This window comes from Acyrthosiphon pisum, chromosome A3, assembly GCF_005508785.2.
Source record: "Acyrthosiphon pisum isolate AL4f chromosome A3, pea_aphid_22Mar2018_4r6ur, whole genome shotgun sequence".
In the NCBI taxonomy this organism is placed as follows: domain Eukaryota; kingdom Metazoa; phylum Arthropoda; class Insecta; order Hemiptera; family Aphididae; genus Acyrthosiphon; species Acyrthosiphon pisum.
Genome location: NC_042496.1, coordinates 39,912,897 through 39,938,716, shown reverse-complemented (window position 1 = coordinate 39,938,716; position 25,820 = coordinate 39,912,897). Strand labels below are relative to the sequence as shown.

The 25,820-nt window shown below is 29.9% G+C and overlaps 1 protein-coding gene across 3 annotated transcripts; it reads right to left on the bottom strand.

Annotated features, from left to right (window-relative positions):
* Positions 1-439: 439 nt before the first annotated feature.
* Positions 440-25,820, bottom strand: LOC100166005 (NFX1-type zinc finger-containing protein 1). Of its 3 annotated transcripts, none has more exons than XM_029491803.1 (16): positions 25,415-25,820; positions 13,286-15,955; positions 13,142-13,225; positions 12,768-13,039; positions 12,503-12,646; positions 10,939-11,206; positions 10,608-10,812; positions 8,805-8,952; positions 8,437-8,589; positions 8,068-8,334; positions 7,761-7,998; positions 4,007-4,172; positions 3,769-3,880; positions 3,185-3,402; positions 1,545-2,691; positions 440-670 (listed from the first exon to the last, which is right to left on the bottom strand). In XM_029491803.1, the coding sequence occupies exons 2-15, from the start codon at positions 14,868-14,870 to the stop codon at positions 1,578-1,580; spliced, it is 4,974 nt and encodes a 1,657-aa protein (XP_029347663.1). In that variant the 5' UTR covers positions 14,871-15,955; positions 25,415-25,820; the 3' UTR covers positions 440-670; positions 1,545-1,577. The 3 variants fall into 3 exon arrangements, with proteins under 3 accessions (XP_029347663.1, XP_029347664.1, XP_008187018.2); XM_029491804.1 differs by lacking the exon at positions 440-670 and adding an exon at positions 19,482-19,557 and having other exon boundaries at positions 1,340-2,691; XM_008188796.3 differs by lacking the exon at positions 440-670 and having other exon boundaries at positions 1,340-2,691.

The window sequence follows — 25,820 nt, the reverse complement described above, 5'->3', positions numbered from 1 at the left end:
TCGCCCCTACATCGCCGTTAAGCCGGACCTGGACGTACAACCTCTAGAAATATATTTTTTCTATAATAATATGACTTATAATCGCTATCGGAGACGAGAGCCGCACGAATAGACATATTTAGTATGTATAATATAGTCCTGGTTTTAGATTTATGAGTTATGACCATTTGAGGATATAAATATAATATCGTGAGCGTTAAAAAGGTTATTTATAATATATAGATGCGCGTGAAATTGGTTTTGTTCTTGATTTTGACATTTTTAGAGCGGATCATGAAGTCAATATAACAAGTATTGAATACAACAATATACGACACTATAATATGATCACATAATAATTCAAATTTTACAGTTTAAAAAATATATTTAAAAGAGTATAGAAAAAACAAAATTCGTCATATAAACTATAGTTTGTAATAACTTCGAATTATTATATTATATATCCTTATTTTGTGATGAGTCGTAAAATATTATCTTATTTTTTTACCTGTTGATAAAAATAAAGATAGGAGTCTGTGTGGCTCGATGGTTCATCGCTCATCGTTAGCTGTCACTAACGTGTTTTGAGGTCAAATATCAGCCAGCGATTTCCCAGATGGGTGACCACCCGGGTTTTTAGTCACGAATCCTCACCGTGCATACACGAGTTCCTTAACGTACCGTAACCTCACTACAAAATGATAATGGTCATAGTTGTCAATAATTAAAAAAATAAATAAACATAACGTACACACATTTGTGTTAGTTATAGAAACTCTAAAAATAATAATTAAAAGTACATAATTTTCCACCGTAAAATATTGTGATAAACTATTCAGACATTTATTATTTTTATTAATATATTACTATTAAATAAGGTAAATATTTATTAATTTTCAACTATCACTATTTTAGTACCTAATAAAGCATACAGTCAAGTGTAATAGGTAGGATTTCATCAGGTGACCTAATCATGTATGCCAATTATTAATGATTAATTTAAAAGTTAAAAATATGTAAAGTCTCTAAATCAATTTCTTTCAAATCATTATTTTATATATACATATAAATATTATTATGAATTTCTATAACTCAAGTTTTTAGTGTTTTTTTATTACTATGCGGTCACACATATTATAATACACCTAAATAGTGATGGTAATATGGTATATGATATTATAATATTGCACAGTTGTAGCGCCGACATAATAATATTAACGATACACAGTAGTTGTAACACGGTGTCATGGATAGGCAATTTAGGGGCAACAATGTCGATGGATCGTTCTCTCGGTATTTCAAGAACATTGTTTGGTACATTAAACTATGATAATAATATAACACGTAGTAATAAAATTAATGAATGAAATTTTTTATTTAATGAAATTAATAATGTAATAAAGTAAAATGTTTAACACGTCAAAGTTAAAAGTATAATGCATTTATAATATTTCTCATAATTTATTGTATTTATAGCTTATACCATAAAGACCTAGGTATTTAAATGTACATTATTATATACCCATATAATAATAACATATAACTAATTATGAATAATTAAGTACCTAGGTATTATGAAGATAAAAACGTTTGTTCGATCAGTCAAAGACAAAATTGTTCATGTTGTTGGTTGCGCTCCATGCTACATGTGTCGCGCCGTCCATCTCCGTCGCCACCCTCGTGCCATCGACATACCTGTGATTTTCTCCACCGATATCCACCTTACACGTCGGACACTTGGCCCGCTGCATCGGCCCACCACACTCGGTCACGCAGTAAATGTGGCCGTTGGTGCACTTGAGCCAGTTGCCTTGAGCCCTTTCCCGCCCGTTGAAGCTTTTCGACATGGCCGCGTGAATCATTTTCCGCTCGGCTTCCGACAACGGCACTAGGCTCTGAATGTCCGCCCGCACCTGATCAGTGAGCCGTTGCACCTCGCTGTCCGCGTCCTGGTGATATGGCCCGACGGCCATCAACAAAGCCTCCATGCCCATCACCAAATCTCCGACCTTATTCTCGGGGGCTGTGGACGATGTGGCGGCCTGAGGAGTGGAAGCCTGTAAGGCGACGGCCTCTGCATAATCGGGATTGGTCTTAACCTCGGCCAAGCCCACCAACCGGGCGCCACGGGCCATTTCCATGTTGAAGTCAGCCGTCTGCTGTCTGGACAGACGGCCCGCGTGAACAACCAGCGCGGTCAGCAGCCAGACAAAGTGATCGACCACGACGTCCTTCGGACCACCGTCGGCCAAGTCTCGAATGCGCTTTTCGTACGTGAAGAACGATTCAGCCAGTCTGGCGGTGGACGTCCACGAGTTGAAGTCGATGGTGGGCTCGGCGCCCAACGTGATTCTATGCATGTATCGCAACAGTCGGTCCGACGGGTGGGCCCACAGTTTTTTCACGTCCTTGAACCGTGGGCTCGTCTGCTCGATGTTCCTGAATGAACGGTTCAATTGCTTTACTGATCGCTCGAGGGCCTCCTTCTTTTGGTTATCGGCCAACTGATCGCGGCCACCGGACAGTTTAGTCACTATTTCGCAGATGTCCTTCTGTACAGATTTCACGTGGTTCTTGAACCTCAGCGTTTTCAGAATGGGCATCTTGCACATAGGACACTGTTTAATGGCTATCTCTTCGTTGTTCTGACTTATCCACTGTTCCAGACCTTTGGACTCGACCGTGTGTTTACAGTCTTCCAGATAAACGTACCTGCGTGACAAATATATTATCTTATGCGCACATAAATCATAATATTATATAATATAGCCAAGTACGTGGAAATTGATGATAAAAATAATATATAAAGGTACTATTATGCCCTGTAACTATATGGTTTGTGTTTAGAAATGTATTGTTATTCACCAAATTAAATAATATTGCTTAGGTTAAAATATGATTTCACTGGAGTCATTACTCATTAATAACCACATTTAAATAACCACCTAACCCACGACGGAGCAGTTTAGAATATTGTTATAACAGGATATAACCACAGTTTAATGACGATAGTCTAATAGTAACTTAAGACCTTACTACCGTGCATGTAATAATCATCGACTTCCCAGCCCAAACCGAACTTCGGAGCGAGTACACAGATTATGTTTTTTCAACGTAATCACATTAAATCATTTTAAACTATATGTATGTACGTTTATAAAATTTCCTATCAATAAATAATTATAATATATGTAACTGTACATACCTTGCGTCTGGTTCGTCTTCGTATCCAAATACAATATTTGTTACTTCGGCCTCATCGCATACGCGACAAAGAGGAGGGCATGTTTCGCCACAAAATCCAATGCACTTGTGTTTGCATTTTAATTTCTTTTGACACGGTGCATAGCAAGGTGGCCGATCACAATCATCGCTGCATACTTTGGTGCACTTAAAATGTTTACACTTCCAAACACACGGTTCCTGGTAAGAAATAATATCAATAATTATAATTATAATAATACAACCATTTTCGATGAGTTTGTATAATAAAATATTATCAAACGTTATATGTAACGTTTATATTATACTGGTTGGATGGTCTACACATTACACACGAGGGTGTTTTTCTAGTATCATGTAGCTCATACGTTTTATAGATATATAGCTGACAGTAGCGAGATAACGAGAAAACGCGACGGGATCCAACCGTATTTTGCGTGATGAAATATAGCAAAAGAAGTTACATGAAAAAAATTAATTTTTTTTATATTTAGTTAGTAGTTATCTATATACTAATGTTTACTGTAATATACTAAAATATACTGAGATGAACCTCGTCGACTATACCTGACATGGAACGCACGGAGCACTACACGGAAGTGGACATTTAGAGTGTGTACAAGAGTAAGCACATTTTTTTTGGCATGGAGGACACGCTTCTTTGCACGGATAATTACATCTAAATATATGTAAACAACCAGAAAAAATTACAATTATTAGTTAAATCGTATACAATTTTTTGATTAATATGTAAATATATAGTGAATAAATATTAAATATCATATATTGAACAGTATACACGCACGTGTGGTTGCAAGGATTGATCTTGTTACACATTTCTTCACACGGTACATGCAGTCGGCCTTGTTTACATTTTCCACAAGTACCAGAACACAAATCACCACATAATAACATTTTCAAACAAGGTTCCTTGCATTTGTCAAGGACATACTGACTGCTTCCATCAAATTCTAAAAAAAAAGTAATAGTAAAAACTATGTGTATACGTAAACATAACATAGTAGATAAATACTTTAGAAACAAAATTAAAGTTGTGTAAAAGATACTTTTAAAATTGTATTTAAATATAGGTACAAATACATCCATTCAGAAAGTTACTTCTAAAAAAATGATTTAAGAACAAATACAAATACTTGGCATGAATTTAAATACATTTTAAATACTTATTTAATTATACTTAATTTAAGTAGGTTTGCAAAATTTATGTTGTGATTACTAATTTAAAATAGTGCATTCAACTAGGTATTATTAGGACGTTTTTTACCTTCTTCTTAAATTTATACTGAAAAAGGAAAATAAATAAAACTTGTTATCTATATAATAATTTTGAAATACTTTATTGTTAGGTAATTAACAAAATAATATGAGTGTTCATAAAACCGACACACGTGAATATATTTTTGTCAAGTGTTTATAAATTTGTTTTATAAATCTCTCAGAGGTTCAGAATATAAATTATAATAGGGACTTACGAGTTATATATTAGATATTACTTGTTTATTACCACAATGAACCTGTTGTGGCGTCATAATAGGAAAATCGAATAACACTTAAATATTTTTCTTCACGTTAATTATCAAACAATTCTATACAGAATTACATATATATTATAGTTAATAGGTATCAATATAAAAGACCATTGGATACCTCTCGCACGTAAAAAAAACAATAATGGGATACGGCGGAGGGAGACACACTGATATACGACATTTAATTACACGGAAAATTGACGCTTGTCTACCCACGTACTACAAACGTCATGATATATATATATATATGTTGGACTTCCGATGTGTGGTTATTGCCACTACACTACTTTGACGTCATTAATTCGATCGATATCTCACTGTCATTCTATGTTCAAATTTCTATCCTATACCTACGCGCTTCAAAAACAACAAACCAATCTAAATGAGACGACCGGATGAGATGGGGGTCGCACTATTAAAATTATCCATTTCATCTGTTATTTAAATTACCAAACCTTACAGACATATATTTTACCATTGATTATAAATACTATATAGTATTTATAATCAATGATTTTAATACAATATACATTCGCTTTGTACAGTTGGGTATACACAGCCAAATAGATTTTACCAGTGGGGTAGGAGGTAGGTGCTTATAATAATTTATATAAACAAGAAAATTTTATATATGGCCTCTTATAGGATATGTACAGTTTGTAATGTTATTATTATTTATTGATGTATGACAAAGATGAGTTTCGATTTTTAAAGAACTGTTTTCGTACGTGGATACTATCAATCAGTGGGGAGCAAGCAAACCCACGTTCTTATATATATATACAATTTGAGTAGGTACTAGACTTACACAAACTGTGACCGTCGATCAGTCTTCTGCGATCATGACAGGTTAAACCGTCATCGGGCATTTCTGACGATGGGCCCCCGATATCTATAGACAATTATTAAATTCTCTGTACGTGTGACACTGTAATACGTCCATGAGCAATATGCACATGCAGTTAACCAGTAACGATTATTAAAAAAAAATTTTTTTGCAAAAGTAGTAGATGCATCTAATGATGTTATTTTGACATGATCGGACATCCACGAGACGCGATTCGAATATAAAATAATATATAACTATACGACCTGCATGGGACTTATCACGGTTATCCTGAATATCGTGATAATATCTGCGACTACCTATTATTATTATTATTATTATTATTATTATTCGCTTACGATTTGGACGACTAGAGTTGACAGTTTCTGTACGAAATGTTCGCCGCTCGTAATCTTTAAGTTTATAATTTCTTTGCTTCTTTACATACACACACCCGATGTTATAAAGTTTAATTCGTCAAGTTCAATACTAAATAGGCGGAACTAGACAATTTTATTAAACTAGACATCTTTCCAAGTAAAATGAGAGAGTGTGATATCTTAAATATTCTAAAAATAAATACAGTTCAAAGATCTTTTGATAATCTAATGCGCAGTACAAGCAATATTGAACAATAAAATAAATTCATACATGTATTAAGACAATATCTGGTCACATAATCATATTATAATATTATAATTTTACTACTTTATATATTATAGCGTAGGTACCTACCTATATAATATAATTATTATGGCGCGGTCCTTTCACTCAACTGTGGAAATCCTCTAAATATACGTATCGGTTTGTGTTGCTAGCTCCCGGATGGGTGACCAATGACCAACCAGGATTTTTAGCAATAAATCCTTGCCATACATACAAAACGTGTTCTAACCACAACCGTTCCTCCCACTTACAAACAAAAACAGCTAATGGCCAAAGTTGCCAGACTTAACTCAATACAAAAAAACATATATATATATAAATTGGATTTTTGTTTTTAATATCTTCAAATATATTTATGTATGTATAATGTATGTACTAAAAAGTAATAACTCACTTTTATATTAGTGTTCATAAATATTGAAAAAATTAATATATTTTATTATAAATTATAGCTATATGCGAATATGTAATAATAGGTATGACTGTAAAATAAAAATAATAGACTTTAAATATTTATTAAAAACGGGGAACTCACTATGCTATATTATATACAATATACATAGTAGGTTTCCAGTTAACCTATACTGCTTACATCGCTATTCCCTAAGTCACCGTTGTGTAATGGATGTGTTAAATTTATATTTAATTATAAATCATTGTTTTAAAACGATATGTCAGTTTAAACATAATTTAATATTTTATTATAGGTATATTGGTACCTACCTATAATCTATACGGTTTTTCGCTGTAAGTAATTTATTTTTCTATTAATAGTATGGCATATTGAACTAATTTTAAAAAAAAACTAATTTCATATTAGTAAGCCCATACAGTAAATAATATAACTAATTTTTTTTTTTTTTTAAAGTCAAATTTACAAGTATACGAAAATGTAGATAATAATATTGAATATTCATACACCAATTTATTAAGATTTACCTAAGATAGACAACTATCTAATATTCAATGTTTAAAGTTTAAAACTTTAAGCTATATTTTAGTATTTACCTATAGCCTATAGGTACACTACTATACTAAATAACATTTTCTACTGCACAATAATAAAATATTTTTTAAAATAAAATGTTTTAACTTGTTTTTATATACCTGTTTAATTTTGTCCAACAAAATATATTCTCCCCAGTGAATTACCGACTATTGGTCATTGGAGATAGTATAGATACTGAAATTCACGTATATAACTAAGCCCGTTATACGGTTATCATCACGTAAAATAAAAGTTTAGTCACTAATGTCAGTATATTATATTATATAACATTCAAACATATAACACGGGTTTGATAAGCCTGGGCCAGGGTCCGGGTGGCTAGGCCGTAGTTCCTCCTATATTATTTTTATTTATATTTTTCATATTGATTTATTATCAGTTGTATAAATTGATTTGTATAAATTAGTTTTGAAAAATAAATGATTTCATTGTTTTCTGCTTCAATTTGGAGTTTAATAAATGTATTAAAGATATAACATGATAATATATATTATATTATAATAGTTACCTTTATCCGCGTCACAACAATAAACCCACATTTTACTGTGACCGCATGTGAGCTTCCCTTCTTTCGATATCAGTTCTTTACATTTTTTAGGATCGCAATCAATCCCACATCTGTACTTGCATTTATGTCCACAGCTCATTGTACGCGTGCATTTTCTGAGACAGATGACATTTCTTTCGGGTTTTATTTGGCATTCTATTTTACTAGTATGGCCGCATTTTGGGTGTGTTTTTGTAATCTAAAAAAAGAAACATTATTTTTAAAAAATGTTTAATGATTTAGTGCATGTCACCGTGTAGCAACTTACCATAACTTTACATTCCTTGCATTTCTCATAACACATTTGTCGACATTTGTGGCCACATAGTAATATGCGATTACACGGGAGGTGTTTCGAGCACTGGATATTTTTTATGTCATCGCTACAATTTACAGACTTTTTCAAATGTCCGCATTCCAGTATTTTGTCAACTTTTATTAGACATTTTGAACATCTTTCGTAACATTTTTTACGACATTTGTGATCTTGAGAACAGTTTACATTCAGTTTTGAGCATTGTTTCGAGCATGTATACTAAAAATAATTTTTGCGAGATAATATAAAGATTAAACACAGAAAGTACAAAGTGTATAATATTGTTATTAGAAATAATAATAATGAAAAATAATGATTTACATTTTCGTGTGTCGGATCATTATCCTTATGACAATCAAGCACACATGCATGTCCACATTGTAATCGATCAGTACATTTAGTTGTACACTTAGGTTTTTTTTCGTAACACTTTTTGATTGTTTTATGCCCACACGTTTCTAACAATATTTCCACCTGTTCAAAAGCATAAACGATTTTAATTTAGAAATAATCATTTTTAAAATACGTATAATCTGTAAAGTGTTTACGGCCAACAGTTTGTAGTGTTTGTAATGATTATTGCTGATCATGAGGCATGCATAATATTTTCGATGACAAACACTATACAATTCTCAACTATATTTACCAATCTATTTATGACAATTTTGCAATAAAATATGAAGACGAACCTTTTCTACGCATTTGAATTTTTCAGTATCAACAACACAAGGCAACGTGGTTTGATGACCACACGGTAGTGTCTTCACCATAGGCACCTCACATTTTCCACAGTTTTCAGCGCACTGTTTCTCACAAGGATGATTATTTTCACAAACCCTAATATATCAAATTTTAAACATTTAAAATGTTTAATATATCAAACAATGATAATATCAATAGTCTATTACATGCATAATTACATTTAATTACAATAATTTGAATTATCCGTATTACAATAGGTATTAAACATTGACAAAACCATTGACTTATAGCATTAATACCAGCTCACTGTGCTACCTAGAAGTTATTCAACTTAACGTCCTTTACTTAACCTTACACGCTCACAATTATATTTATGTGACTTTACAGCTGTATTTTAACAGTAATTGTAGATAAGTAATAAACGTTAAAATCTTAAAAACTATAACTTGTTTATGTAAGTAGGTACAAAAATTAAATAAATATTACATTTAATTTGTATTTAAATTTAGTATTTTATAGTTAGAAATATAAATTATGAAAAGAAGATACAGATTCGAAAATATTATGAGAACACATTAATTTCAGTTGTATTAATCACACATTTCATATGAATCCATTTCTCGAAACTAGTTATGGCCTTGGGCTTTTTCTTTTTCTAACACACTGAAAAACCCAAACTAAGACTGTTAAAATCGATATTGATTTCAATCGTTGTTCCTTAGTGATCATATTATTGCGCTCAATATTGGTCGTTGGATTATGGCGGTACAAAAATTACAAATTTAGTGCATATCGAAGCGCCCGGGAATTGAGTCACAATTAACATTTTTTTCAAAAAGGTATATGGTAATTGGGCTATTACAGATTTACTTTTATAACAGGTGAACTCAGTGATTGGACCACTATTAAATTTTAAATACCTAACACTGCAGTTTACACGAAACTTTACTCAGAGCGACCAGGTGCCTTATCAAAAGGTAATAAATTATACAATATTAAATAATATAGAATTAGCATGGTTTGCCATCAAATGAAATGGATAAAAAATAGTCAATAAAGTAATTTATAAATAATATAAGACATCGTTACAAATGCCGTTGAGTCTTTTCATTTGCATTTCAAAAATAATTTCAACATGCCATATCCTAATATTTATAATTTTTTTAAATGTTTTATTAGGAGTTCAATAAGAAGTTTATATTCTAAACTAGAAGCTCAGGAACATTAAGAGCCAGCTAGAAGACGAACTTTAATTAAATAAAAGTAAAAATTATATTCTTAATTAAATTAAAAATACGGAGATGGGAAAAAAGGAAAAAACAGATTTAAAATGTATTGTAAAATCTGTATTGTATTTTTATGTATTAGAAAAAAAAAATTATTATTTGACTAATTGTATAGACCTTGTTTTATATTCAATTTTTGAAATTTGTATGGTAATATTTAAAATAATAATCGTATTTTTATGTATTAGAAAAATAGTAATTAATAACATTATATTATATTCGTATATTTTTATGTTATACATTTGTGGCCCAATCTCTGGGTAGTAAACAAATAATAATTAATTATGCAGCAAGTAGATAAAATTTGGCCCAACTATTGGTTGCGTACGATTTGATTCTCTGGTACCTGTTTACCTGAAATGATACCGTTGATTTGATTCTCGCGGGTCATCGAGAGGTATATACGAGTTGATTCCCTGGTCGGCTAACCGTTAAAAGGTATAGGTATGTCAATTTTAAGCTCTCAATACATATTTTATTAATATTATTATAATATACATTTACCTATTACACAGTTGTTGGCATATTATGAATTTTTCGTGTTTGCGATCATAGACATGACATACACTTGAACAGTAATGACCACATTCCATCAAATCATTGCACAACGCAGTACAACCACCTTCTGAAATTGGTTTAAAATCCTCACATTTCGAAACTTTTGTCATGGTATCACGATGAACTTCACATTTCAAAGTTAACTCATTGCCTGTTAATAAATATATAATATTGTATTATTGTGTGTAAAATATGAGATTAAGTAGATTTATTATATTTTATAACAAAACATTTTAAAATGCAAGTATATTATATAATATTATATTTTGATAGTTACCATATGCATCTTGATCCACTAATTTTTGTTTTATTTCTTTCCACAAATTACCCGAATTGTAAAGGTTTTCCATATTTCCCATTATGTATAAACCATCCCTTGCTCTAGATAGAGCAACACATACTCTATTTTCGGTTTTCAAAAACCCCACATTACCGTTTTCATTACTTCTAACTAACGAAAGCAATATAATATCACTTTCTTCGCCTTGATAATTATCGACGACTTGAATTTTCATACCATCTAAATTTGAATATTGTTTTTGTAACTAAAAATAAAAATATTAACAAATTTTAAATTTACATTAGGTATTTCAGCTATTAAAAAACATTCTTCAATTAACCCTATGTCTTTCTTTGTTTTCATAGAATACACGTTTAGATTTATTGATTTACGTTACTTATAATATAAACTAATTATTAAGAATTGTGTTAAAAATCTTTCATTATAATAAAATGGATTAGTTTAAATAACGTGTTATTATAAAGTGTGGCATAGCGATAGCCGATAAGTCTACTCAAAATGCAGAGCGCCCTTAATATAGATGCACTCACTTCCTCAAGATAAAAATACTTTAAAACACAAATTAAGAAGTATATTTTATATTATAGATGTTTAAACCTCCCTAGGTATTGATTTATACAGTATTATACTCAGGCCCGTCGTTAGATATATTCCGTCCCAAAACGAACATTTTAATTCCACTCTTCTTTACCGTTATTTATTTAATTTGTCCACCGTTAATTTCTTTAAAATTGTATACCACCCCCTAGAGCAACGCATGATTTACTTGGTGCAAAAAATATAATTATTGATGGGACTTGAGACTTTTTGCCACTACGCTTACTATTATTTACTACGCACGATGCTATTTTCAAAGTATCATAATTATTTTTAAGCTATTTAATATCCTTCGAACATATTCATACTATTCTACGACTCATCGGTATTGACTTATAGTAGCTAGGTATCGAAATTATAGAAAATAATATTTTAACTTGTAATATTATTTACTGTCATTTTTTTTTTTTTTTTGGTAAAGATTTTATAGTTTAATCTGCCGTAATACATATTAATAATACATATAAGTTACTTATAGCAAATATCATTATAAAATATAAAATCCTGTTAAATATTTAGGGTGACAACTGACAAACCGTCTGCGCCCAAAATAGGTTTTCGTATCTATTCTGTGATTTAGGTATCATTGAAATAAAATTTAACAAATCCATTACAGTTAAGTACGGAAATATAAAATACACTCGACAGTCGACACCTACTATACTTCAGAACGTCTTTTTGTTTTTGTATCTCAAATGTTTTTAGTGTTATATATCTATACACAGTTTTAATTAAATTATTGGCTTTTTTTATTTTTTCATAAATGTAATGCCCTTACACCTAGGCTCCCTATTTGCCCCCCTCCTCTAGATCTATCACTGGACATGCGCATTATACTAATTTGTAAAATCAATGTTTTTATAAATTTAGAATATTATCACAATAATTAAAATACTGAAATAGTATCAGTGAACACTGTGTAGTTATTACTTATTTGACTTACAGAACGTAGTTTAAACATTTGTCCACTATAAGTAGTCAAAATCGTCACTTGGTCGGGCCTATAGTCTTGTAATATTAAATGCCTAGCAAACATAATTAAAAAAGATGCTTCGTGATCATTACTCTTGCTGGATATTTCTTCGACCTAAGGGTACATACAAATTATAATTATAGACTAGATGCATGAGGTGTAATTGTAGAATGATAACAATTAATCAATATAATATTCTTAAAATCGCACATTAAGCAGTAAAATTTAAAAATACCTCAGTTTCAAAGCTAGTATGGTTGATAAAAAATATATCTTTAGTAACACCACGTATATGCGGTCTATTGAGTACTGAACTATGGTTTAACAAGTCGGGATAAATAACTGGCGTTATTAGGGACGATACTTCTGGTCGCATTCTATGCTGTTCGCTTAATGCGTAGTATGGCACATCACTATTGACCATACGTTCAAACAAGGAAATGTCTAAGTGGAATTCTTTTGCTAGTTTATAGACTGCAGTACTTGGACGTAACTGTTTATGATCACCTATAAGGCATAAAAAAAATCAAGTTAGAAATTTAGTCAAATTAAATCTATTCTATGTGCCTCCTATATAGTAATATATTGTATAATAATTCCATACTTCACCTATAAGTATTAAATGTTGACAATGTCTAGTAAGAGATGCAATGATGTGTGCCTCTAACACTTCGGCTGCTTCTTCAATAACCACTAAAAATGATTATAAAATATTTAACCCTTTAATTTAAAATATTCAAAAAATTCAAATACCAATCGGAGATTGCAGTCCTTCGAGCAATACTCTATGCTTAGATGCTCCAGTAGTAGTCATCGCCACAACGTGTTTATTTCTTAAGATTTCAATATTTTCCATTTCCTTCAATTCTGAATATTGTTTGTGCTGATTATAATAATTTTTTTCGAGATTTTGTATTTTGGGATCAAACATATTTTTAGTAATATCCACCCAGTTAAAATATAATAACCATCTATCTCTCATTTTTAGTTTAAAAAGATTTACCGGGATAGTGCTACAGAAGTCTGATTTAATTTTATAATCAGCTAAGGTTAACATCTGTTTAAGATAATTGTGTATTCTTTCCATTCTATAACAAGAGGTTTCTAATTCCTGGTATTTTTTATTGTAATCATTATTTTTAGAGTAATAACGATCATTATACTGACGTTTCATTCTTTTTGGTTTTAAGTCATTTAACATGTTAATAGTTATTTCACAAATATCTTTTACAGATTTTAAAGTAAGACTGTAAATAACAATATCCTGGTGTTTAAAATCCATGTCCGGGTCATCATTTTCATAGTGCAAATTTTCATCTTCTGTGTTATTAATATTATTAACTTCTAAAATTTTTTCAGAGTGACAATGTTCAGTATTTAAGCCTACGTTCTTAATCAAGTCAATTGGATTAAAATCAAAGTAATCGTTATCACAAAATAGCCAACAAATATACTTTATTGGACTAGAAAAGAAATTTTGATATATTATTGGCATTCCATTTTTCAATAAGGTTAATTCTAAAATACCAGCATTTTGAGAAATAAATTCTTTACAATTTTTAAAATACGTTATTTCATGTTCCATAGTTTTAATTATTTCGGTGGCATTCCTAATGGTTTTAAATACATTAGACGATTTCCTATAGTATTTCGTTACATTCTTTAAGGTATAGTCTTTTACAGTATCTGATTTTGTCTGGCCACCAATTCTAACGACATTTTTAGTGAATTGTACTATACCTTCCATAAATTGATCTAATGCGTGATTGGTATAGCATACGACTAATATTGGATTTTTTAATCTGTTTGGCACATTCCATTGGTACACATTTTTAATAATTGATTCAATTATCATCAACCCAATAAATGTTTTCCCAGTACCAGGTGGACCTTGTATGACCGCCAATTCATTCGTTAATGCAGCTTTGAAGGCTTTATATTGCATTTCGTCTAGTCCGAATTTTTCTTGTGCAGGCCATTCATTATCGTTTAAAATATTAAATGGTTCCTCGCCATTGAAATTGAACATTTTTACCGGTAAAGATTTTAAGTAATTAGGATTTTCGACTTTATTATAGGCTGAAATAATATATTTTTCCATGGGGAAATTATTACCATTCAAGTTCTGGAGAACTTGCATGGCACATTTGTAAGGTTCAAAATACACTTCGCTCTCGGCCATAGTGAACGATGACGTAAGTATGTCTGGCTGTACGTTGTCAATCAATTCTACAATTAATTGACCGTTTGCCAAATATTTTTTATCACGACCCAATACGATACCGATAAAAAAATCGTTAAATTCATTTATAGTAAATAACAATAACGATCCATACATCAACCGTTTAGAAATGTCCCAGTTGATTTTCAATTAATTGTTTTTATTGAAATTTATTAAATATCCCAATTTATCTTGTACAAAAACTTTTTCGTCGTTAAATTGAACATTGCGATATATCCGAATATTATTAATTCTTTTCCGTCTTTCGTTATGATTTTTATTATTTTCTTTATAACACTTAATCCCTTCGCGAAGCGGTGCAATAAAATCTTCACGTAAAAGACGAAACTGTACGTCTAAATAATGTTCTACACTCTGATAAGATCCTTTTGTAATGTTAGGACGTAAAAAAGGTCGTTGGAATTCTATATCAAATGGTGTAGGATAAACAGACAGTACTCGAAAATCCTCTGGTGGAGTAGCGTTTTGAAGTTCATTTTTATTGTCATTTTTCGTTCCGTTGTTCAATTTTAGGTTTGTAAATTGTTGTAATATTTTTGCAATTTTTTCCAATAACATGATGTCATTTATTTTAAGATCAAGACAGTTGTTCTTTATGTCTGACAAAGCCATCCTTATACAAATAATTAAGCTGTTTAAACGTTCAGCGGCAGTTTTCAGAAATAAATCTGTAATAGACTGGCAGACTGTTAGACAATTTTCAAAAAACGCTTCCAAGTTAAGTCGTCTGTTTATGTTTACTTCAGTTGGAGTACTGAGAACGTACGACTTCAAATGGTCAATAAATACTGAGTTCCAACATATTTCAGTTAATATGGACCGCTTACTCGCCATAAACTCGGTATTACAAATCTTTGCAGTGATCTTTATAAGTAAGAACAACCAATCTGGATCTTTATTTTGTTTAAATAAATCTACGAAACCGTTGGATTGATTACATATTACAAACACAATATCCGACGGTTCTTTGTCGCTCAACTCTTCCAGATGCTTAAATCCAAAATGTTTCCTTCCCATCTGTTCTTGACGATTTTGATAATTGACATTGTCCACTCTTTGCTTCCCATATCTACTCCCTAAGTTATAATTTTTGTACGGATGCCCGTATTTGTTTTGATCTTTGTGCTCCATAATTGATAGTCAATATTATCGTTACTTACATATATTCTGCAGGTACCATCCTAGATAACCAAATAGTAAATGCATAGTTATTAAATTTAATAATAACATAATATATTTTAATTAAACGTAAGACTCTAACATATAACTCTAACGATATTTCACTGAATTATTATAGGATTTAAATTTTTATTGAAAGAATACAATAATTACCTATTATAGGCATACAATAATAATAGGTACCTAAAAAGGTTTTAACATTATAATACATAGAATTATAAATTATTTTTTTTTTTTTTAATATCAAGTATTATACAAATGTATAACTAGTCTTTAATCTTAACACTAGGTAGTATTAATTTGAAACTTTAACTTCTAATTCAAGCATTTTAACAAACATACAAATATAAAACGTACAAATATTCATTAAAATCTAGTACTGATAGCGCAATAATAATTATTATTAATTATTTATTATACATCAAGTACCTATAGGCTACATAAGTTAGTAAGTTGCCAGAAATGATAATAATTAAGCATCGTCAATAATTAAATTGTCTGTTTATGTAGAAATTAATTTTTATTTCATAGTATTAATATTTAACAATGCATAACAAATGTGGGAAATTAATTTAAGATTTCTAACCTGCATATAATATATATCTAAATAATCATTAAGTATTATGATTAGGGCTAGGATTTTGTAGCATTCGCATTTTCTTTCATAGTATTACAGGACTTAGCTAATCAAAAACAAAATTCGATTCATTCATCACAGAGTTCAAATATGCAATTTTGATTTTGCTTTGTTTGCATTTTCTAGTATATTCATAAATAAATGTTTTTTTGGTACTTTTTTGTCAGTTTATTAGCTTTTTAATTATTTTTTGTTAATTATACGCATATTTAACAATTTTAGAACATTTACGTACATATTTATCTTAATTATTATTTATTAATTTATTTTAATTTTATTATTATATATATATATTTCGTGATTTCGTAGTGAAATATTATCATCTTATCGGAAAATATTTCTGAAAATAGATTCTTAGATTTTGTCAAAGCGATTACCGAGTGGGGAGTAGTGGTTACATAATACGTTGACATTTATCGACATTTAATAAAACAATTTTTAATTTATTTTTTTCAATATTTATAAATTGTGCTTAGTTGTTCTAAGAATTACTTGATGTGAACATATAAAAATGTGTTTAATAAATTATTTTTTGATATTAAAAATATTTTTCAGCTAAACTTAAAAATATTCAAGTCTTTTTTAGTAGCATTTTCTTGGTTAAAATGCTTTTTTTTGTAGCATCATTGGCAATTTTTTAATTCCTTTATTGGGGATTTTTAGTGCTTTATTTTCCTAGCCCTAATTATGATCAATGGTTGATGCTCTTTAGAAAAGATCATAATAAATCACGTTTTTTATACAATATTATAATTCATATTTATTTTCACACGGATAATTTGAAACTATGATGGCATTTTGAGTTACATATTAGGCTCTGAGGGGAGCGAGGATCTAGTGGTTTTACAATAGTGTTTATTTTTATTTTTATTTTTTTTTTTATCCTATATATAAAATTTTTAACAGAAGGAGTTCTTCAATTTCTATTTATAGTATCTTATATTTTATCAAATTGGATCAAGATGGTACTTTAGAAAAGTCATTTTTCGATTTTCTCAATAGTTATTTAATGCCACGGGAAAAACTACCGACAAATTACGAAAAACCGCTAAAAATGGATTTTTAATTTCTAACGCTTTATTCATTGCCATAGAAACGAATAAAATATTATAATATTATAATATTAATTCAACTTATACTACTATAATACTGCTACTATAATAAAATATAAAATACCCAAACGGACAAACCATCTCCGCTCAGAATCGTTTTTCGTATACAATGATATGATATCATTGAATTAAAATTTAATACAATCCATTATACAGTGACCTACTTGTAATCTACTGTACAGCAGAGCGACATCCACTAACTCGCTTTATTTTAAATATTTGTTTTATTACTATAGCGCAACAGTCAACAGGCACACTTAATAACTTATTTTATAACATAAAATTGTTCTTACTGGAATAATTAAAAAAATAAATTTTTCAATGGGTGAAAACAGTCATTTACAATTTAGGCGGTAACGGTAGGTATATATATTTTTACAGGTACTTAAACAAGGCGAGCCTAGACGGTCTTGAAAATCAAAATAGTATTTACAATTGCATAGACACTTTCATACAACTTACTATAGTATGACGGTTCTTACGAATTACGATGGTTAAGACAATTTACATAATTTCTATTTTCTAGCCAATGTTAATAGTTATAATAATTTTTAATAAACAACGGAAATGTTGTAATAAATAGCTCAGGGAAATCCATGCCACCCCAAAAAAATTTGAGGGCATACGAAAAATTCAAATACTTAATATATTATAGGTATTTTATTTCAGATTCTGAGCGGACGAGAAGCTAGTGGTTTCACAATGTTGTTTATTTTTTTATTTATTTTTTTTATCCTATATATAAAATTTTTAACAGAAGGAGTTCTTCAATTTCTATTTATAGTATCTTATATTTTATCAAATTGGATCAAGATGGTACTTTAAAAATGTCATTTTTCGATTTTCTCAATATTTATTTAATGCCACGGGAAAAACCACCGACAAATTACGTAAGACCGTTAAAAGCGGGATTTTAATTACCAACGCTTTGTTTATTACCATAGAAACGAATAAAAAATAAATAATATTACAATATTTTTTCAACTTACAGGCTATAATAAATAATAACAGTATAAAATATCCAGACTAACAAGCCGTCCCCGCTGAGAATCGTTTTTCTTATACAATTATATATATCATTAAATTCAAGTTTAATACGAGTACAATCCATTAAACATTGATTGACCCACTTGTAACATACTGTACAGCAGAACGACATCCACTTACCAGGTTTTTTTTTTTTACTAAATTATTTGAAAACTATTAATGTGGAATATTCATAATTTGGAAACTATTAATTCGGAATGCTCATAAAAAATTAATTAGTCAATGTTAATTCGATATTTTTTAATTACAGTAAGAACAACTTATAAGCAGCCTTGTATTACATTTTGAAGGTCTATGACTCAGAAAAAAAGTTTAAAAAGTTTAGGTATATAAATAGCTAAAATGAATGTCTTCAAAATTAAGCAAATAATAATAAATAACCGTTCCAATCAGAATCTTAAATAACATTAATTACTAAAATTAATTAAAATTAAAATTAATTATTCTAAATGTACAATTATTATGTTATTACAACAAGATAACCGTGCAACACATGGGCATATCGTATATGACACAATGAAGTTCTCCTAATAATACTTAAATAATTTTGCAGCACTTTTTATTGTCTCTCACAAAAGAAAACAAACTTAAAACTCTCGTTGTCAAACTAACTAGGTAATAACTGAAAAACTAATATACGTTTCCTTTAATTCTACTAGAATTTAAAATTATTAATTGATAATATGGTTCTAAGTTTTTACCTATATGGTTATAATATAACTATATAATTACATAATGAGTTAAGTTTCTGTCAGTGTCCCAAAAATAGGAAACTATTGAATTCCATAATTAAGTATACGTTTGAGAGCTGTAACAAAAACAATTTACATTTTACGTTACATTTCAAACAGTGTGATTAGAGATGTAATGAATATATAAATATTGCTACAGTATCTAATATGTACATTCAAATGTTATCGGTATGACTAATGATTGTCACGAAATCGTTGAGTATTCTATGGTTGGTCTGTAGGTATTATAATAGCCTTAGCAGACTTCGAATGTCATTGACGTCATTACTTTGTTATAAGTTCCGCTTAATAAACGACTATGTTTATACAATAATATTTATACTTAATACCTACTATAAAATATATATAATGATACAGTTATCATTATATATTTTTTAAAACAGTTTTTATTATGCTTCGGTAATTTCCCATTATGATTCATACTGTATTGTTTAATATAATATATTTTACAATAATAAAACACTACCCAGGCATATCATTTTTTCCGCGGAAAGCACCAGATCTAGCCAAACCACTAGACTTCTCCTGTCCTTGGAATATTTATTATACCCCAGAACCCTCTTTCTATCACCGCCAATCCAGCCGCAGTTATCGTGTTTGTTATTCATAAATTATATTATTTATATTATATTAATGTAATCAATTTTTTTCAATTTAAAAAAAAAATTGTATATTATAATCTTTAGCAAAAATCCTTGTATTTTATAACTATTTATTAGAACATGATAAAATTCATATTACTAATGCTAAACATTCGACAAATAGGATATAGTGAAAGCACAGACAGAACACAAGTGAATGGCAGCTATATTTATTGATTTAAAAATGGTGAGGTGATGATGCTAAAATATAAACCCGGTAAATTCGAAATCTCGGTAATAGTGAAATCCCAAACGTCGATAAGAAAAACATAAACGAACAGAATATTTGTAATTCAAAAATATTGAAGTGCCGTGGTGCCCGTGGACGGTTGGCTTTACTCTTGTTGAGTTTATCAACTACCAGTATGACATGACGTGCTGACGTGTGCAGCTTATAATCGCTTCGCCCAAACATTCTCACTGGTAATTTACACCTACACTTAATATATAGTATATTGGTGTTAGTATTGTTCAATGTAAATTGTATACAATTATGAAAGGGGCTAATTAGTTAGTCAGAAATTGAACGTTGTTAATTTTAATTTTTTTTTTTACCTATATAATATATTTTGTATTTTATATTGCATTGCATAAAAACAATAAAATAATAGTAGGTTTATTATTAAAATACAAGAACGTACGAGCATGAATGTACCTATACTGCGGAAATAAGATTAAAGTGCTAACATTATACTTTTGCTGAGTTTTGCACTACTCAAACATATTTTTCTTTTGTGTTATTATTGCATACTAGACATTTTAAAATTTGAATTGAAGGGTCTGCGAGGTTGTAGCCAAATGCGAGTAATTCGAAAGAGAGGGACTGGAGGATCTTTTGCTCTACGACTACACATTATTTATTTATTATACAATTCGTTATTATATATCAATAATCTAATAAAAACCAACGACACACCGACTCCCATGCAAAATTCCTATACCTATGTCAACGGAATACAGATTACATTATTGTCTCGACGCCGTTGACTCATGAAGCTTATTAAAATATTTATAATAAACCATTATACTATTCATGGATTTATAAAAATAATAACTATATACTATATAGTATGTAGTAATAATATACATGGTCGTATGTAAACTGTATGTAAAATTTTCAATTTTGAAATTGGTGTTATTGAAGCAACGAAAGAAGTTTTTCTGACTATCCAAAATCCAAATTAAAACTTACTGGTATATAGGATGGATGGCTTGATAGAGGGGGGGGGGGGGTCCAATATGACCCTACTAAATATTCTAGACTGCTTTTTAGATTCTGAGTGGAGCGATTAATGTATTGATTTTACAATGATGTGTTATTTAATTTTTTTTTTAATTTAAAATTTATTTTTATGTCTGTCTTCACCGTTTGGGGCAGTAAAACGATTTTCTACATCAGTATCTTGTTTGATGGGAAAGTGAATCTAGTTCGTGCATTCGAAAGGTCGACATTTAAATTTCACAAAAATTTTCTAAAGCGCCGGGAAAAACAAAATTTTGACAAAATTTATTTTAGTTTTTGATGCAACTCAAAAAAAAAGACCGTATAAACATGAAATTTCAACTGATTGTTTATATTAACATTTTCTATTCACGATAAAATTTTCAAAATTTTGATTTGTTTTGAATAGTTTACGGACATTTTCAGTTTAAATTTGTTTTAGTTTTTTTTTCTATAAATGTCAATAAAATTGTATTTGTTGGTTCAAAAAGCGTGAAAGTTTAATACAAGGTTCCTGATATATTGTTACAATAGAAGCTGAAAAATATTAAAAATACCTCAAAAAATACAAATGCACAAATTATGTGAATAATGGTGAATAATCATTTTTTAATTAATATTAAATTATAAGTACCTGTAATATTGAAGTATATTCAAATGCTTCAAATTTAATCCACAATGCCACATTAATCATTTATGTTATTAGTTACTTAATTGTGGCAATTGTAAAAATATATGTATACATTGTACATATAAAAAAATATTGATTTTAAAAGTGTATATCAGACTAAACTTTATTTTCTATTAAACTCACAAGTGTTTTAATTTTAAAAGTAATAAGTTCACAGCAGATTATATAAAATAGTACAAAAGTTAAAAGATAAAAATCTCTAAATATGAACCACTACAAATTACAATACTTATCTAATTTTCGATTCTTATTTTTTTTCAAATCGATCTACATATAACTTTATCTATAGGTACCTATCTATAGAAATACCCCGATGGATATGCATGAGAGCGAGATCAGAACGAGACGCATTCGCATATTAAAAAAATGTTGACCCCCAACCTTTTATTCAGTTACTGCCTAGTGTGTACCTATTCAACCCGATTTTAAGCCGTCATAATGTTGATAAGGATCTTTCCATGGTAAAATGATTCACAGCTACGTCGAAACAATAAATTACTCGGCTTACTACACAAAAATATAAGATAAGTAAGGAATAACAAAAATTTACAATTAATTAAAAAATCCAGTAGACCAATATAATATATATATATGTATATATATTATATACTGAGTGTAAGAGATAGAACTGACTTTTGGAATACATTTTGTTCTAAACAATATTTAAAATTTTTTTTTATATATATATTTTATAGCCACTTGCGCTAGACATGTAATAAAAATTTAAAATTTGATTTAAATATCAGGCGCGGCTCCAAGGGGGGGGGGGCACTGGGGCCATGCCCCCCACCCAGGCTTTTCAAAAATTTTAATTTTTAACATATTTGTCCTTGTGTACTATTAAATCTTGATTTTAATTACCTACCTAACAATTTTATTTGGCGGCCTAAAAAAACAATATGACATTAATATGAGGTGTCAGGTGTGTATCATAATATAGGAACGTAGTCATAGTCGGACTCTGTACTAATTTGGGGAAACAACTATTAACAGTGAATACTCAATTACACTATACAGACTACAGTCATAAACTCATAACATTTTAATACGTTTTCATAGTAAATTGTCGACGGACGGTTTATGTGTCTATATAATTTAGTCAATTATACAGGGTGTAACAGAAAGATATGACAGATTTACATGTAAATCTTACACAAATCTGTTATATCTTTCTGTTAGTTGTAACACTGTGTATAGTCCTTATAAAAGAATAATACTATAAATAAACGTGTTTACACGAATCCACTATCGAGTATCGATGTATCATGGCATACAGCATAAGGACATTTCCACGAAAAACCTAAGCCCCCAGTATTCTAAAAATAATCAAAATATTATTCATCAATGTATGTGTCCGCCGCGCCGGTCCGCGTCGTCGCGACGTCGCGTCGAACATACGATAACGTTTATTAGTAATGGCGAATCTGAAAGTGGACGAAATAATAGAATTATTTTCTAAACAAAAAAAAAGAAGGCTGGAGTTTGTTGTATAAATATTTTATTAAATAAAACCAAATATAATGTGTAAATACAAGACATTATTTATTGACAAACTTACAGGTTCCAGGTTAGAATATTCTCTAAGTCCCCTTTGCAATTTAGTGATAGCTGAAAAAAAATGGCCCCCCCTTTGTAAGTCTCTGGAGCCGCGCCTGTTAAATATTTTGGAATAAATTCAAAATAGCCAATTTGTGAATCTGATTATAAGAATGATTTGGGTGGTAAAAACATTTATCTAAGTCAAATAGTTTATTTTTTAAAATATCAAAATTTTTTTCATTAAATTAATTTGGAACGCAATAACTTTTTTAAAAATATAATTTTTGGAAATTTGGTAAAATGGGTATATTTCTTAAGCTTTCTTACTAATCATTTAATTTTAACAATTTTTGTCATACGTTTAAGTAGCATAATTTTTTTTTTTTGGTCTAGTCTTTCTGTTAAACCTCGTATATTATATACTGTAATAATAAAGCATATATTATTCAATTAAATTAAATTGTATGGTAGGCATCTATTCACCTGTTATTTTTTTTTAGAACATAGGGGTATGGGCACATGGCCCGACGACATCCCCTTTAAGGGAAGATGGTATTTGGCGCCATATCTAAAAATTAATTTTGGTAATTTGCACCACAACAGAAAACGAAATGGAATATGTAATCTGCGCCACACTTTCAACTTTACCAGCAGACAAATTTACTGATATCACACCGGAAATACAATAATACAAACGCGTGCCAGATATAATATTGTTGTGTACCTATTGTGTTCAGTGGCGTGGTGATCATTTATAAACCTTGATGCCCAGCATATATTTCAGTACCTACCCCCTATTTATCCCCTTAATATAATATATAGTACATATAATTATTATGCGTGACTGTAAATATTTTAATTTTTGTTGTATGTTATTATCAATTGTCAAAATATATTGTACAGCAGTATGATGATATTTACAATTAGTCCGATATTAATCACAAATATATTAATAATATATTTATTTAGTATACATAGAGACTATAGTACGACTGTACGTATACTAAATACTTATATACCTCCATTTATTTATAATTATAATATTACTGATTTTCTATGAAAATAAACTTGATTATTTAGTTATTTTAAAGTGGCGCAAATTATAATTGTTGTAGGTACATGATGGCTCAGATTACTTAATGCCCTTTTATTTAGTTTTGTGTGGCGCAAACTACAATCTTAAAAAGTGGCACAAATTATCAAACTTAATTTTTAGATGTGACGAAAATTACATACCTATATATATATATTTTTTTTTGGGGGGGGAGTTATTTTTGGCGCAAAGTACATACACCCCCTAAGCCACCACTGATGGCGTAGTCACTAGTCATGTCAGAGAAAAACAAGAAAGTTGAAATACAACTATTGAGTGATAATCTGCCTATGTAGCCTATAGGTAATTGAAAACTAGATGTCGAGGATTACTAATTATGATCATGACCAAGGTGGATATATAGTATATATTATATTATTATCCACCTTGATCATGACAATATACGAACGAGTACAGGACGTATGGATCAATATTTAAGTTTTAGATTATACTGAACTATTTAGGTACCACTATTAGAAACGATTAGTCTTGACACTTCTACAGTATATAGCCGAAACTACGGTTAAAATTCTGAGGGGAGTGTTAAAGCTCACCTAACAAAATGATTTATTATTACCCGTCAAAGGCTTATATCTAAACCAATAAGTGATATTTTTTTTTGGGGGGGGGCTAATCCCCCCTAGTAGTTTCGCCACTGCTACAGTAGTTGTACTTGTACAAGCCAATAATTAATGATAATGCAATATTATTAACATGAATATTATACCTTCAAGCGGCGGCGCTGGCGCGGCAGTACACACTACACGCGCACTGGGTAAGTAGGTACTAACTATAAAGTACAAATTTTGTAGTTTTATGTCACGAAAACAGTTGTGAAAAACGGGAAAACGCGTATGAAAATATGCGAACGCAATTAGAGATACAACTGGGTTAACGCACCTCGTATTAAGTAATAACTAATAACAAATTAGTACAACAACGACGACGGGATAACTGACAAAAAAAAAATACGTAAGCTGAGTGTGTGTGTGTGTGTATAACATATAAATTGTATAAACTATAACTGTATTAATTGATTTTATACAACACCACGATGACACGACGGACGCAATGGACGAAACGTTTTTCAAAGACAACGGAACCGGCTATAACGGCGTAGCTAATAGCATAGA